We start from the raw sequence: 13,574 nt of genomic DNA on the forward strand, positions 1-13,574 counted from the left end.
CACGCACGATCACGTTCATTAAATTTGCTTAAACTAAGCGTTCTAAAGCGTATTGTACAAGCAAGGATTCTGACACGGCAACATGCGCACTTGCTCTCTCTGTCAGTGACGGTGCTGGAAGATTATTTTGAGTTTAAGTTATTTAATTATCTTGTTTATGAAGACTGCGGAGTGATGCATGAAAAAAAATAACTTCGCAATTGATTAAAGGAAATATATTAATGCTATGCAAATCTATTAAATATGAATTTGTTTACTTTAAACTTTAATTATATTGTTCTATTAAAATAATTTTTTTTAAAGATTGTAAAATGAGAGATTTTTCTAGAGTCATCCACCATAATTTTGTGGCTTAAAAGTATCTGTTTAGGCTCCGTTTTGGCACTTGTACTGTTTTAAAAGTATCGATTTAGCACCAGTCTCGAGATAAATCCAAACAATACCCAACCCCAGGCAATGGTCACACTTGTTGAGTAAATTTCAATTCAATTTCAATGGGGTGAACTATCCCTTTAAGAGACTATGATTATATCATGATCATAGATATGTGATTGTTTTTCAGTGAACTATAATAGTTTTATTTGCTTTTCCTACTATTGAAGTCAATGGTTACAGGTTTAATAGTTTATGAGTTTTAATAAATCAATTTGAGTGAACTATCCCTTTAAGAGACTATTTGAATGTTCTTTAGTGAGAGACGCAATAGTTGTATCACTTTGTGTTTGGTCATTCAGCAACCGTTCAGATCGTGAGGTGCGTGGTGCAGGCCTGGTGCTGCAGATCGTGTGGGGCTTTAAGGAGCTCCGCCGCACTCTGGAGAAAGACGGCTGGAAGAAAACCGACTTCATGGTGAACCTGAACCCGCCAAACAACACCCGCAGCAACGGGGGCTACGAGGAGAGCACCCTGCCGCTAATAGACAGGGGTAAAGGCATTTCTGCTGAATTCTCTGAAATGTGTTTACAGGACAAGCGGATGTTTATCAGCTCTTTGGACATGCAGAATGCAGCTCTGTTTCTCACTTTGTTTGGGGTTGTGTTTTTTTTTTTTTGATAGGGGGCAAACAAGACCGAGAAAAAGACATGATTCCTCTTAATGACATTGGACCAGGTACAAAAACACATTCCTGTACTTCATGTATAACATCTATTATCAACTTTTCTGTTTTCTAATTTATTCAATAATATTTAAAAATATCTAGAAAACTTTGCTTTAAATTGACTCATGCAGTATCATTTGATACATTTGATTAACATTCATTTTATAATGAACTTATTACAGTAAAACAGTCCTATTAATAACACAAGTTCAATGCTGAATACACTAGTCCAGCTTACTTTAATTTGCTCACAGATGTCTCGTGCAGTTTGCTGACAGTATTTACATGTTAAAGTCTGATTCATTTACAGTATTCAATTCAATTAATCAGTTTCAATTGGCAAAAGAAACATAAGGGTAAGTTAAATTTGAAATGATGATCACAGTCAACTGCGTTCGACCTAATCACCTCCCCATCATGCTCTCTCTTCAGATAGGATGGCGGGCCAAGTCAAAGATTAGCATGGGCTAACTTTAACCTGCGGGCCTTACTTTAGGCATCTCTGTTTTACACCTTTACTAGTCATTTACAAAAACTAAGCACAGCTGCCATAATTTGATCATAAAATACAGTAAAATGTGAATTAAAATTAAGAAATACTATTTAGTTCATTTCATTATTTAAAACTATTTAAATTAAAAATAGTCGTTTGTCTGATTTATAAAAAAAATATTCATTTAATTATTACCAGTTTTGAAATATTATTACTAAATTTTTTTGCTTGATTTTGCAATATTTAATGCGATGGCTGTGCTAATTCTAATGTGTGTGTGGTGGCAGACGCTTATTCAACAATAGACCAGCGAGGACGGAGAAACACTTTAGATGACACTCTGGACCGCTCAGACAGAGACGCACCTCAGGTAACATTACTCAACTGCAATTCTCCTTCACAAACACTTTACACTCAAGCTCACACTGGAGATAACTCACTGTACCTTCACTAATGACACTAACTCACTCACTCACACTCTCTCTCATTCTCTTTTCCTCACCTTTTCTCTTTCTATTCTTGTTCTCTTATCCTCATTTTTCCTCTTTCTCTTTTCCTCTGCCTCTCATCTTCTCTCTACTTTTTTTACTGTTCTCTCTTTTTCTTTCTCTTTCTCTTCTAATTTGCTCATCTCTTTTCCTCTTCTCCTTTTTTCTCTCCCCGTTTGCTTTTCAACTCTTCCCTTTTCCTCTCCTCTCTCTTTTTCTCTTCTCCTTCACTCTTCTCCTTCACTCTTTTGCTTCACTTTTTTCTGTACTCCTTTTTTCTCATCTCCTCTTGGTTTTTTCACCCCTTTTGCTCTTCTCTCTTTTTCCCTTTATCTTTTCCTCTTCTCTCTCTACTCGTCTTTATTTTACTCCTCTTCTCCTCTCCTTTCCACTTTCTCTTTTCCTCTTCTTTTCCTCTCCTCATCTTCATTTTACTTTCCTCTCTTCTCTCCTTTTTCTTTTCTCTTTTCCTCTTCTCTTTCTCTTCTCATCTTCATTTTACTCTCCTCTTCTCCTTTTCTTTTTTCCTCTTCCTCTTATCTTCATTTTACTCTCTCCTCTTCCTTTTCTCCTATCCTTTTTCTTTTCCTCTCCTCGTCTTCATTTTTACTTTTCCTCTTCTCTGCTTTTCCCTTTTCTTTTCCTCCTCCTTTTTCCTCTTACTCTTCTTTTTTTTCTCCTCTTATCCTCTTTTCTTTTGCTCTGTTCTTCTCCTTCTCTTTTCATCTTCCTCCTCTCCTTTTTCCTCTTTCTCTTCTTTTTTCTTTTTATTCTTTTTTCAATCTTGCTCTTCATCTCCTCTTCCTCTTCTCTTTTTTCTCTACTCTTTTTTTCTCTTTCCCCTTTCCTCCCCTTTTCTTCTCTCCTCTTTCCTCTTTCTAATCTCCTTTTCTCCACTTTGCTCCTTCTCTTCTCATTTTCCTTTTCTCTTTATTTCCTCTACTTCTCTTCCTTTTCCTCTTTCTCTTTCCCTCCTCTCCTCTTATCTCTCATCTTTTGATCTTTTCTCCTTCTGTCATTTTCTCTCTTTTCCTCTTCTCACCTTTCCCCCCTTTTTTCCTCTTCTCTCCCTTTTTATTTTCTCTTTCCTGTTTTCATTCTCTTTTGCACTTACTCTCCTCTTTCTCTTTTACTCTTCTGTCCCTTTTCCTCCTCTCTCTCTCTCTCTCTCTCTCTCTCTCTCTCTCTCTCTCTCTCTCTCTCTCTCTCTCTCTCTCTCTCTCTCTCTCTCTCTCTCTCTCTCTCTCTCTCTCAGGGAGGAATGTATGGGGAGAGGCGGGGCTCTTTGCCTCTGTTGGACTCTTATGATGGTTAGGCTCCTCCCCTTCACTCAGTGCATGAGCAGGCATGGTATGTGTGTCCACCTTCTGCATGGCCTTCATGTGGTTATTCAAGTGTTTGTGTGCTGCTCCACTGGTTCTAACCCGCATTAATGCTCTCTCCTTGTTCAGCAGAGCTCAGCTTTACTAATTGTTGTAAGTCTCTTGAAGTGTTGGGGAAGGTGTAGTTCAATTCAGTCGAGCTATAGATCAAGTAGACGAGTAGGTAGTAGTTTATGCATTTATTAAGCTACTTTATTTATTTATTTACTGTTAGATCCAGATTTATCCCCAAAGCAAGAATCAAAAAAGTTTCGCTTCAAAAATTGAAAAATTCTCAAATTATACAAATTAAATACATTTTCAATAATAATCATTTGACCCAGTCTACAATCATTTAGTAGGGCAATATATATTACAATACCTTTTTTTTATTGATAAATTAAATTTTTTCTTGGTTGATCAATTATTAATTATTTTTTGGTAGTTGATCGATTTATTTTTTAAATTAGTTGACTGATCCAACTAGTCAAAACACAAAAATGTATCAACTAAAAAAAAATAAATCTATCAACTAGTCTATCAAATCTATCAATTTTTTTTTTTTTTTTTTTTGTTGTTGATCAGGTTTTTTTGACTAGTTAATCGATTTATTTTATTAGTTGATACATTTGTTTTACTAGTTGGTGAATTTATTTTTATTAGTAGATTTTTTTTCAACACTTTGAGTTGATCAATTTTTAATATCTTAATTAGTTGATTTTTTAAAAAGTATTAATTGATAACATTTTTATATTTGTTTATTTTTTTGTCGATCACTTTTTAAAAGTTTTTTTCTGTTTAGTTGATCGAATTCAAATCATTTTTAAAATGAGTTATTCAATTTTAATATTTTTTAATTAGTTATTTTTTACTAGTTGATCAATAAATTTTTTCATTACTTATTATTTTTTATTAATTTAAAATGTTTATATATTCTAATTAGTTGATTAATTTTTAATTACAACCTTTAATTAAACTTTTTAATTAGTTGATCAATTAAAAAATAGTTGATCTATTTATTAATAAATTTTTGTAATTGAGCAATTTTTTATTAGTTGATCAGTTTTTTATTTCTTTAGATCATCTTTTTTGTTTTAATTTGTTTGGTTTTTCAATTAGTTGATCAATTTAATGATTTTACAAAAATTTAACTAATCAATCTTTAAAAATTTGTTGATTCATTTTATATTTTTTCTATTAGTAGTACATTTTAATTCATTTATTTTATTTTTTAATTAGTTAATCAATTTTAAGTTTTTTAATTATTCAATTTTTAATATTTTTTAATTAGTACATTTTTAACTAGTTGATCAGTTGATTTTTTTTATTACTTGATCAGTTTTGATTTGATTTGATTCTTGATTTTTTTTTTATTTTATTATTTTTTTGTAATTAGTTGATTAATTTGAGAAATTTGATTAGTTGATTAAATTATTAGTTGATCAGTTTTAAACAATTACATTTTTTAAATCAGTTGATTGATTTGTTTATGTTTCAATTAGTTGATCAATTTTTAATTTAAATTAGTCATTTTTACATTTTTAATTAGTTGATTAATTTAATTTTTTTAGTTCATTAATTTATTAGTATTTTTTCAATTAGTATTCTTTTTGTTCATCAATTTTTTTTAAATTAATCGATCAGTTTTTTAATTTGATAGTTTTTTTTTACTTTTTTTTATAGTTGATCCATTTTTTTATTAGTTGATAGATAAAAAAATGAGCTAATTGATCAATTTAATATTTTTATTGTTAATCAAGTTAATATTTTTTCATTAATTGATCAATGTTTTATATATATATATTTTTTTATATATACATTTTTTAATGCGTTGATCAATTTAAAATGACCTCAATTTTACTGTCTCCCCAACACTGATATATCTCTATCTCTCTTTCTCTCCCGCTCATGTGTCCGCTGTGGTCACATGACTGATTGTCCCAGTGGTTTTGTTTTCCTGTCATCACTTTACCTCATAATGGGTAATGTGATTGTGTAATGTGCCCAAACGCTCACCGCAGCTCTACGATGACACATTACTGAATCAATTTCCCCTTTTTTTTATATTACTGTTATCAGTGAACTTAATAGTCAGGCACCACGCACAAAGTTTACAATCTCCTCTGTTTTATCTCCACAGAAAATCTGATCGTGTGCATCACCCGCCGTGAGTTTCCTCCTCCTGCTTACTGTCCCTGCTGAGCGTCTGATCTCATCACTTACGGGACCATCGCCACTAAAATTACAGCCCGCCCTTCTGTAGCTACTCTCCGTGAGATCAATGTGATTCTTGAGAAACATAAACAGCCACTACTTCTAATGGACACTACAATCAGACTTGTTTTCGGTTCATACCACTTTTATTTTTACATTTTGAGTTTTTTTTGGTCGAATAACGCAAACACTATTGACAGAAAAGTCTGTTTAGTCGCATCCCCAGCTTATCAAAGCTTATTGATTTTCATCGTCTATTAGAACACTAGTATAAGTCGTTGATTTCTTCAGCTTCATCCTGCTTCGTGGTTCACATTTGATGTATAAAAACGAAAACGTAAATGCCAAATCGCATCATTCATACATGTGGCCTGAAGAAAATAATGTATATAGGATATCTCGGTAAGTTTTATGTCTTAATGCATTGCAACAGGCCTATTTTTGAATCTTCTTCTTTTTTTTTTTTTTTTTTTTTTTGTAAAAGCACTAGAAGACCACCAATTCCCCTTAAGTTATGCATAAGTTTTATTTGAATTTTTGTGTGGGTGGTCTTATGGAGTGTTCAGTCTTATTAGAAGGGGTTGTGAAAGCATTACAGAAGAGGCAGAGAGATATTTACTTAAAAAAAAAAATGAGTAAGCATTCAAGATCTTTTGGCAGTTCTGTTCTCTGGAAGTCTTGTGTCTCAAATCTAGTGGCAAATTTGCAAAGCATTCCAGAGTGGGAGAGCTATTTTTTATTAAATACATTGCTTTTTCACTTCAAAATTGGCCATTTCTTTATTTCTGTGTACAAAAAAAAGGAGTTCTGCTTCTTTCGTTTTAATAAACGCAACAACCGAGGAGGTTTAAAAGCGCAGTCCCACTTTCGATACTTTGTAAATCGACCTTACAGTTGGACCCGGTGTTTTGTTTCTGTTTTTGTCTGAATATAAATGAATGTGTAAATATAAGCGCGACTCACAAATCCCACTCTGCACACATGCGGTGCCTCGTTTGCTCAGCGTGTTCGTGATGAGGGACGTTCGGCCACCTTCTGCCTCTCGGTTTCAGTGCCTGTCTGTGTAGAGAGTGAGCGAGTGTACATTTGAGGATGTATATGCATTGTTTCCTTTTTGTTTTGTTCGTTTCTGAGATCCGCAATTACAGTGCTCGTTTCTTAGACTGCATATTCGAATGCACAGTATGTCTGCTGTAGATATTTACTGAATAGAAACTTTAGCACTAGGGGGTCAATGGATGATTTGGTTTTTGTTTTAGCAGGATTTTTCCACTTCTCATGGCTTTTTTAATTCCAGTCTGCCAATCTGAAATCCAAGCCTTTAAGATGTTGGGTTGGATAAATAAATGTGAGCGTCTTGAGGATTGAGTTAATTGTTCAGTGTTGAGCGAGGCAGATAAACAAATCTTTTAATTATCGGAAACACACACACGCGCACACACACACAGCGTCTCTTTCAGGCAGGATTTAGCGAGAGCTCACATTTTGATTCTACCTTGATGAGAAAATGATAGATAAAAGCACATTTAAACTATATATACAAGAGAATATTTGTTATTTTAATTATTTTTTTTCTTTTCTGTTTTTTATTGCTCTTTCGTTTCTATATTTTATGATTTTGGGGGCTGATTTTGTTTGTTTTTTTGTTTTCTTTCGGGTGTTGTGGGTGAATGCATATGCAATCAGTTTTATTTTTTAAATAAATGCATTTACGGTTTATATCTTTTAATTAAAGACGAAAGGAAAAACAAATCTGTGTCGTGCTGTCAGTTGACATGCTGTTTCTCTGCAACACTAACAAGTGGGTATTGATTCATATTTCCCATATTTCAACACTTTACCTTTGGTCTTAAACATTGCACCTTTCTCTCATGGATTGAACTGTAACTTAGCAATACTGTTTTGTTTTTTAATAAAAGGATGATTTTTTTTCAAGGTTCTGACAGAATTTGTGTGTGATATACAGTCTATTTGTACTGAAATACATTCTTAATACATTTATTTAGAACTCTTTAGTTGCTGAACTTAAGTGTGCAAATTACACTTATTTTAATTTTTTTTTTTTTTTTTTTTTTTTGGAGGGATAGCTTTTTTTTTTATTTTATTTTTTTATTCCCAGGGTCTGCAGGTTGCAATGTCTCATTTTCATTGCCAGTCTTAAGCCAATTGTAAACGTTTGTTTTGGTTTAATTTGGAATTTTCCCTAACTAATCACAGAGTGAGTGCTCCGACTTGGGCCACCCCAGGTCCATAACTAATTTAGTTTAATCAACTTAAATTTTTTCAAAAACAATTAAAGGTACAGTAAGTGATCTGCCAAAATCACCACAGTACCACCTCTGGCGTCCAAAGCCAGGCCTCCTGATATCATGAACGCGCACCTCATAGATGATAGTAAACTTGTTTCTGTCATTCCCAATACAAATTGATGCTGTCACAGAAAGAGGCCCTACACAATACAAATGAATTATTGTGGTCTAAAACCAAGCATTTCGGTTACGTTGTTCAACTCTTGTATCCGACCTTGGGACTATACCATAAAGCCAGATTAGCTGGCGAGCCAGTTCATTTTCAGTTTAGTTTTTACCTGTTCTTAGTTCTCAAACGGAGTTCACACCTTCTTTTAAAAATTGTACATTTTCACACAAATTAAGCCTTTACTTTTCTCTATATGTAAAACAGTTGATTTTTCTTATGAGATTGTGCAGAAACAAACAGGACACATTATAAAATAAGCACACAATTTAAAACCTTATAACCTTTTTTATGTTTGCTGTTTATAGCTGCTTTCTACTTTGAACCACATCTACATTTTTTAGGGCATCAGTTTAAGTCTTGTTAACCAGGATGAAATCAAGTCAGAAATCAGAGAGGAGAGTGATGTTCCTCTGATCCATGACGCTTCAGAAGAGGAGAGCAACGGAATCTGTCATTCAGACCTGTTAGAAGCTCACATCTTTTTTCTTTTTTTGGGGGGGGATTTCACCTTTATTTTTGACAGTAGAATGAATTGACAGGAAAGCATGGGGAGCAGAGAGAGGGGAAGGATTGGCATAGGACCGCAAGGCGGAATCGAACCCGGGTGGCCGTGAGCACCGGAGTGCATGTGTTGACGCACTAACCACTACACCACTGGTGCCGACAAAGCTCACATATTTCTAACATGATGTTATATGATGAAGCAAAAGGGGTGAGAGACTTTGTGATGCCTAATCTGGTTTCATGTTGGTTTATGGATAAACTAAAGAACGCTGTAAGAACAGTTTTCAAATTTCACAATTACAGGTAACGGATGAATTAAACGTATAGCAGGGTTCATACGGTCATGGAAAACCTGGAAAAGTCATGGAATTTTGACATGGCATTTTCCAGGCCTGGAAAAGTTCTGGAAAAACAAAAAACCCACAAAGTTTTAGAAAAGTCATGGAAAACTTTAATATAGGTTAGTTGTCTTTAATTTTTTTCTGTCCTTGGCCAATATCATACACTCTCATAAATAAAGGTAAGGGAACTGTCACTGGGGCTGTACCTTTTCAAAAGGTACCAATTTGTACCTGAAAGGCCCATAATGGCACCTAAAAAGTAGTTTTTAGGTGTTGGGTACAAATATGTACCTTCGAGATACTACTGTGGACACAAATTATTATTATTATTATTTTTTTTTTGGAAAAGGTACTGCCCAAGTGACTGTTTCTATACCTTTATTTCTGAGAGCCTACTCTCACACTATTAGTGCAGTGTAAGCATAATGTAAATTTTACGTAGATATAAATTTAAATTGGGCGTTGCGGTGATGCAGTGGGTAGCACAATCGCCTCACAGCAAGAAGGTCACTCATTCGAGCCTAGTCTGGGTCAGTTGGTATTTCAGCGTGGAGTTTGAATGTTCTCACAGTGTTGGTGTGGGTTTCCTCCGGGTGCTCCATTTTCCCTCACAAGTCCAAACACATGCGCTATACAGTAGGTGAACTGGGTAAGCTAAAATTGTCTAGTGTATGTGTGTGAATAAGTGTGTATGGATGTTTCCCAGTGATGGGTTGCAGCTGGCAAGGCATCCGCTGCATAAAACATATGCTGGATGATTTGGCGGTTCATTCTGCTGTGGCGACTTCAGATTAATAAAGGGACTAAGATGAAAAGAATGAATATATGAATGAATAAATATCAATTAAAACTAAATAGATTGTTGTGTGTTTTACGATATGCTGTGATAAATTTTAAAGGTTTTGTTTTTACCACACATATGTAGGCATTGCTTGAAACATTGGGTCATGAAAATTTACTTAAAAGTCTTGGAATAATCATGGAAAAGTCATGGAACTTCAGTAGTTGAAATGTGTATGAACCCTGGTATAGGAAATAGTACTTAGTTTTTTTACAGTTCATCTCACAGTTAATAAGTTTTGCTAAAGTGAATGAGAGAATAAACATCATGCTTTTACTTCAGCGAATATGTGTGTTCAAATGATGCAACAACAAAAAAAAAACTTAAATCTTTGTATCTGTATATGTTTATTTATTTATATGTTCTTCCAAACAAGAACTAATTGTTTTAGATAATGAAGAAAGTGCACTTAAAATGTATTTAGACCTCTTTATTTAGATATTTTCCCATATCAGTCTACAATATAGAAAAGGAAATACTTCGGTTTGTTTTTACATCTCAATAAATTGTAAATTATTATTGTTATATAATATTCTCTCTAAAATCTCTCTAAATAAAACAAAGAAGACTTTCTCCAGTAGAATGTTAACGTATATATCGTGGAAAAGTTCAATTTTGTTTCAAATATTTCCATATTGCTCTGGAAATATATATGAAAAAGAATGGCCAATGATTTTGACCAGTCAAAAGTTTGGAGTCAGGAAGATTTTAAAATGTTTTAAAATCCGCTTCTCCTGCTCACCAAGGCTGCATTTATTAAATCAAAAATAAAGAACAAATTGTAAAATGTTGTTGCGCTATAAAATAACTGTTCAAAAGTAGTTTATAATTTAATAATTTATTTCAGTGAATTTAACATATTAAGGCTCAAGGTATTTTTATGTGCATTTTTTATTTCTCTTTGCCATTTGGGCTTATTGGAATCTAATTAGAATAAAAATATCATAAAAGTATCATCTTTTGGTATGGTGTACTTTTAGAGAAAAATAATGTCCATATATGTGGACTCGCGGTCCGAATTTACACAAAATTTTATTCTTGACTGTTTTTAATGCATTGATATCTCATACATATTTTTTAAACATGTTTTGACTATCAGAGAGTAAAAAAAACTACTTTTTTGGCCATTTTAAACAGTTAAAAAGTGTTTGGGACATTTCATATGCTGCAAAACAGTTGCAGGATGACACTGTATGTCCAGTTATAGGCTAATATATATTAGCATATGAACTTGTGCTGTGCTCCTTACAAGTTCAGACAACTGGACTGACTGTTTTAATTTACTTGTATGTTAAGCTGTTTTGACACAATCCACATTGTAAAAGCTCTATGGAAATGAAGATGAATTGAATTAATGATAAAACTCCATTAGGAAATCCGGTGCTGTCGTAGTCCTCTCCTCTAAAGTGTCATCAAAGATCTGCACAACTGTCTTTCTACCTCATAAATGAATCTGGTGTTCTGTCAAATTGCTTTATACAAAGTTCTTTGAATTGTTTTGTAATGAATTGCTTTTATATATTGTTGGCTAACGATTCAAATAAAATCTTGTGAATCAAACTGAAGCCCTAATCATCATTTCTGTGAGTTTTTAAATGACTTCTTCAAGAGTTCACACATTTAGCTGATGATTGATTATAAGCTTGTTTGGCATGCTGTCCCGGGAGAGAGCCCTGAACTCAAAAGATCCTCAAGCCCTGGGCTTCCTCCCTTTTGTAGGATGAGAGGGGAGATTAAGTTCAGGTAGATCTTGAGAACTCTCCCGCTTATGTGTGGTTAATGATGAATTGAGTTGGCTAGGAACTTGACTACGGTGCCAATTTGGTTTAGTCAATTTACATAGCACGCATGTCTTTGGACAGTGGGGAAAACCAGGGAACCCCATGCGAGCACATGGAGAACATGTAAACTCCGCACAGAAATGTCGACTGGCCTGACTATGATTACAGTAAGAATAATGTTAATATCGTAATACTAGTGGACTTGCAACAAATTATATTTATATAGGCAGGAAATTATAAATAATTATAGCAGATATTGTCTCTTTAAGAGTTGGTGAAAATTTACTTGAATAGTAGGTGAATATTGTTGTGTTTAAATGCATCTTATTAATATAAGTCTGTAAATTAATGTTGTTTCTCATTTTCAGCTTTTCTGATACAAAGTTACTCTCAAATGTAGTAAAATGAAGTATTTACTTTTCCGTCTTAAAAAAGTGCACTAAACGTGTTTTTTTTTTTTTTTTGGTGCATTGACAATTTTTGTAATCAGTTTTATAAACCGGGAAACTAAATTGTAATTGTAAGGAATTACAATAAATAACAATAAAATACAAGTAAAAGTGTGTTTAGTGGGACAAATCCATGAAAAATATGTGGTAATCATGATTTAGCTACAACAACTTTTTAAAAATGTTATTTATTTATGTTTCTCTGCCCGACGATCGGGTTGTTGTGGTCCTAACCTTCAACACCATCTGTTCCACAATGCACTGGACCCTTCTTGCAGGAATGTGTTCCTATGTTGCTCCTTCAGGCTGAGCCCGGACAGGTTCCGTGGGATAAACCCCGACCATGAGGCACTTGCATATGTGTCCCAACCCCAGGCTTGGCTCCAGTTGGAAGAACATCCTTACCCAAGTGGAGTTCAAGTATCTTGGGGTTTTGCTGATGAGTGAGGGAAGGATACAACGTGAGTTTGACAGGCAGATTGGTGCAGCAGTAATGCAGTCAATGTACCAGTCTGTTGTCGTAAAAGGAGCTGAGCTGAAAGGCAAAGCTTTTGATTTACCAGTCAATCTAAATTTCTACTCTCACCTATGGTCTTGAGGTTTGGTTCATGACTCATGATTGAAAGGACAAGATCTTGGATACAAGTGGCTGAAATGAATTTCCTTTGCAGGGTGGCAGGGTGCAGCCTTATAGATGAATTAAGGAGCTCTGCCACCCAGGAGGAGCTCAGAGTAGAGTCGCTGCTACTCCACATCGAGAGAAGTCAGCTGAGGTGGCTCAGGCATCTGTTTTGGATGCCTCCTGGACGCTTACCTTGGGCCCAGAAAAGCAGATGATGATTTCATTTATTTTTTAAAACCACACTCCTACGTCATCTTGTGCTGGGCCTCAGAATTGCAGGTATTTGGGTTCTATTTTAATGTCAGGAAATAAAAAGAGAGACTTTATGAGTTTATACCACTTCACTTCGGGGTCGCACAGTGGCTCACAGTTTTAGTTTTGGTTTGTAAACGCATAAGTTTTGCCATCTGTCCACATTACATCGAAGTTTTCGAGCGCCGAAAACGGAGTGTTTTTGAAATGCTGGAGAGGCCATTTTCATCCTAAAACGCTGCTGCTCCATCTCAGTGTGGATGGGGGAAAACGGAGACATCTGAAAACGATGTTATCTACCTATCAGATTTTCCCTACTATCCATCATGAGGAAGACAAGTATCATTAATAAGTGTGTGTATTATGGAAGTCTCAAATCATATGCATTAAAATTATTTTATTAATCTAATTTTTAATTCAACTATAGGGGTACGGCCAGGTTGGGGGCCCCCAAGACATTGCGCAGGGGTCTCTGAATTCTTAATCCGGGCCTACCTTTTGAAGACTTTCATTTGGATTCTCAGTCTACATGAAAACCAAAGGCCATGATTGATTAAATTGTAATATGACTGTTATCTTGACGGATAAAGCAAAAACAATAAGTGAAACGCATTTTAAAACACACTAGTTTACAAATATGACAGTGGCTAG

The 13,574-nt window shown here is 34.4% G+C and overlaps 1 protein-coding gene across 26 annotated transcripts in view; it reads left to right on the forward strand.

The window, feature by feature from the left end:
* Positions 1-7,590, forward strand: part of ctnnd1 (catenin (cadherin-associated protein), delta 1) — a 55,946-nt gene extending 48,356 nt beyond the window's left edge. For 9 of the 26 annotated variants that reach the window (XM_073953466.1, XM_009293418.4, XM_068221586.1 and 6 more), the window contains 5 exons: positions 735-925; positions 1,057-1,110; positions 1,880-1,962; positions 3,336-3,430; positions 5,582-7,590. In XM_073953466.1, the coding sequence (XP_073809567.1) occupies positions 735-925; positions 1,057-1,110; positions 1,880-1,962; positions 3,336-3,395 (388 nt within the window). In that variant the 3' untranslated portion in view covers positions 3,396-3,430; positions 5,582-7,590. The remainder of the gene's footprint in view (positions 1-734; positions 926-1,056; positions 1,111-1,879; positions 1,963-3,335; positions 3,431-5,581) is intronic. The other 17 variants (XM_073953481.1, XM_009293431.4, XM_009293437.4 and 14 more) reach the window with 2 other exon arrangements.
* The last annotated feature ends 5,984 nt before the right edge of the window (positions 7,591-13,574 follow it).

The sequence above is a fragment of the Danio rerio genome, chromosome 1, assembly GCF_049306965.1.
Source record: "Danio rerio strain Tuebingen ecotype United States chromosome 1, GRCz12tu, whole genome shotgun sequence".
NCBI classification, from domain to species: Eukaryota; Metazoa; Chordata; class Actinopteri; order Cypriniformes; family Danionidae; genus Danio; species Danio rerio.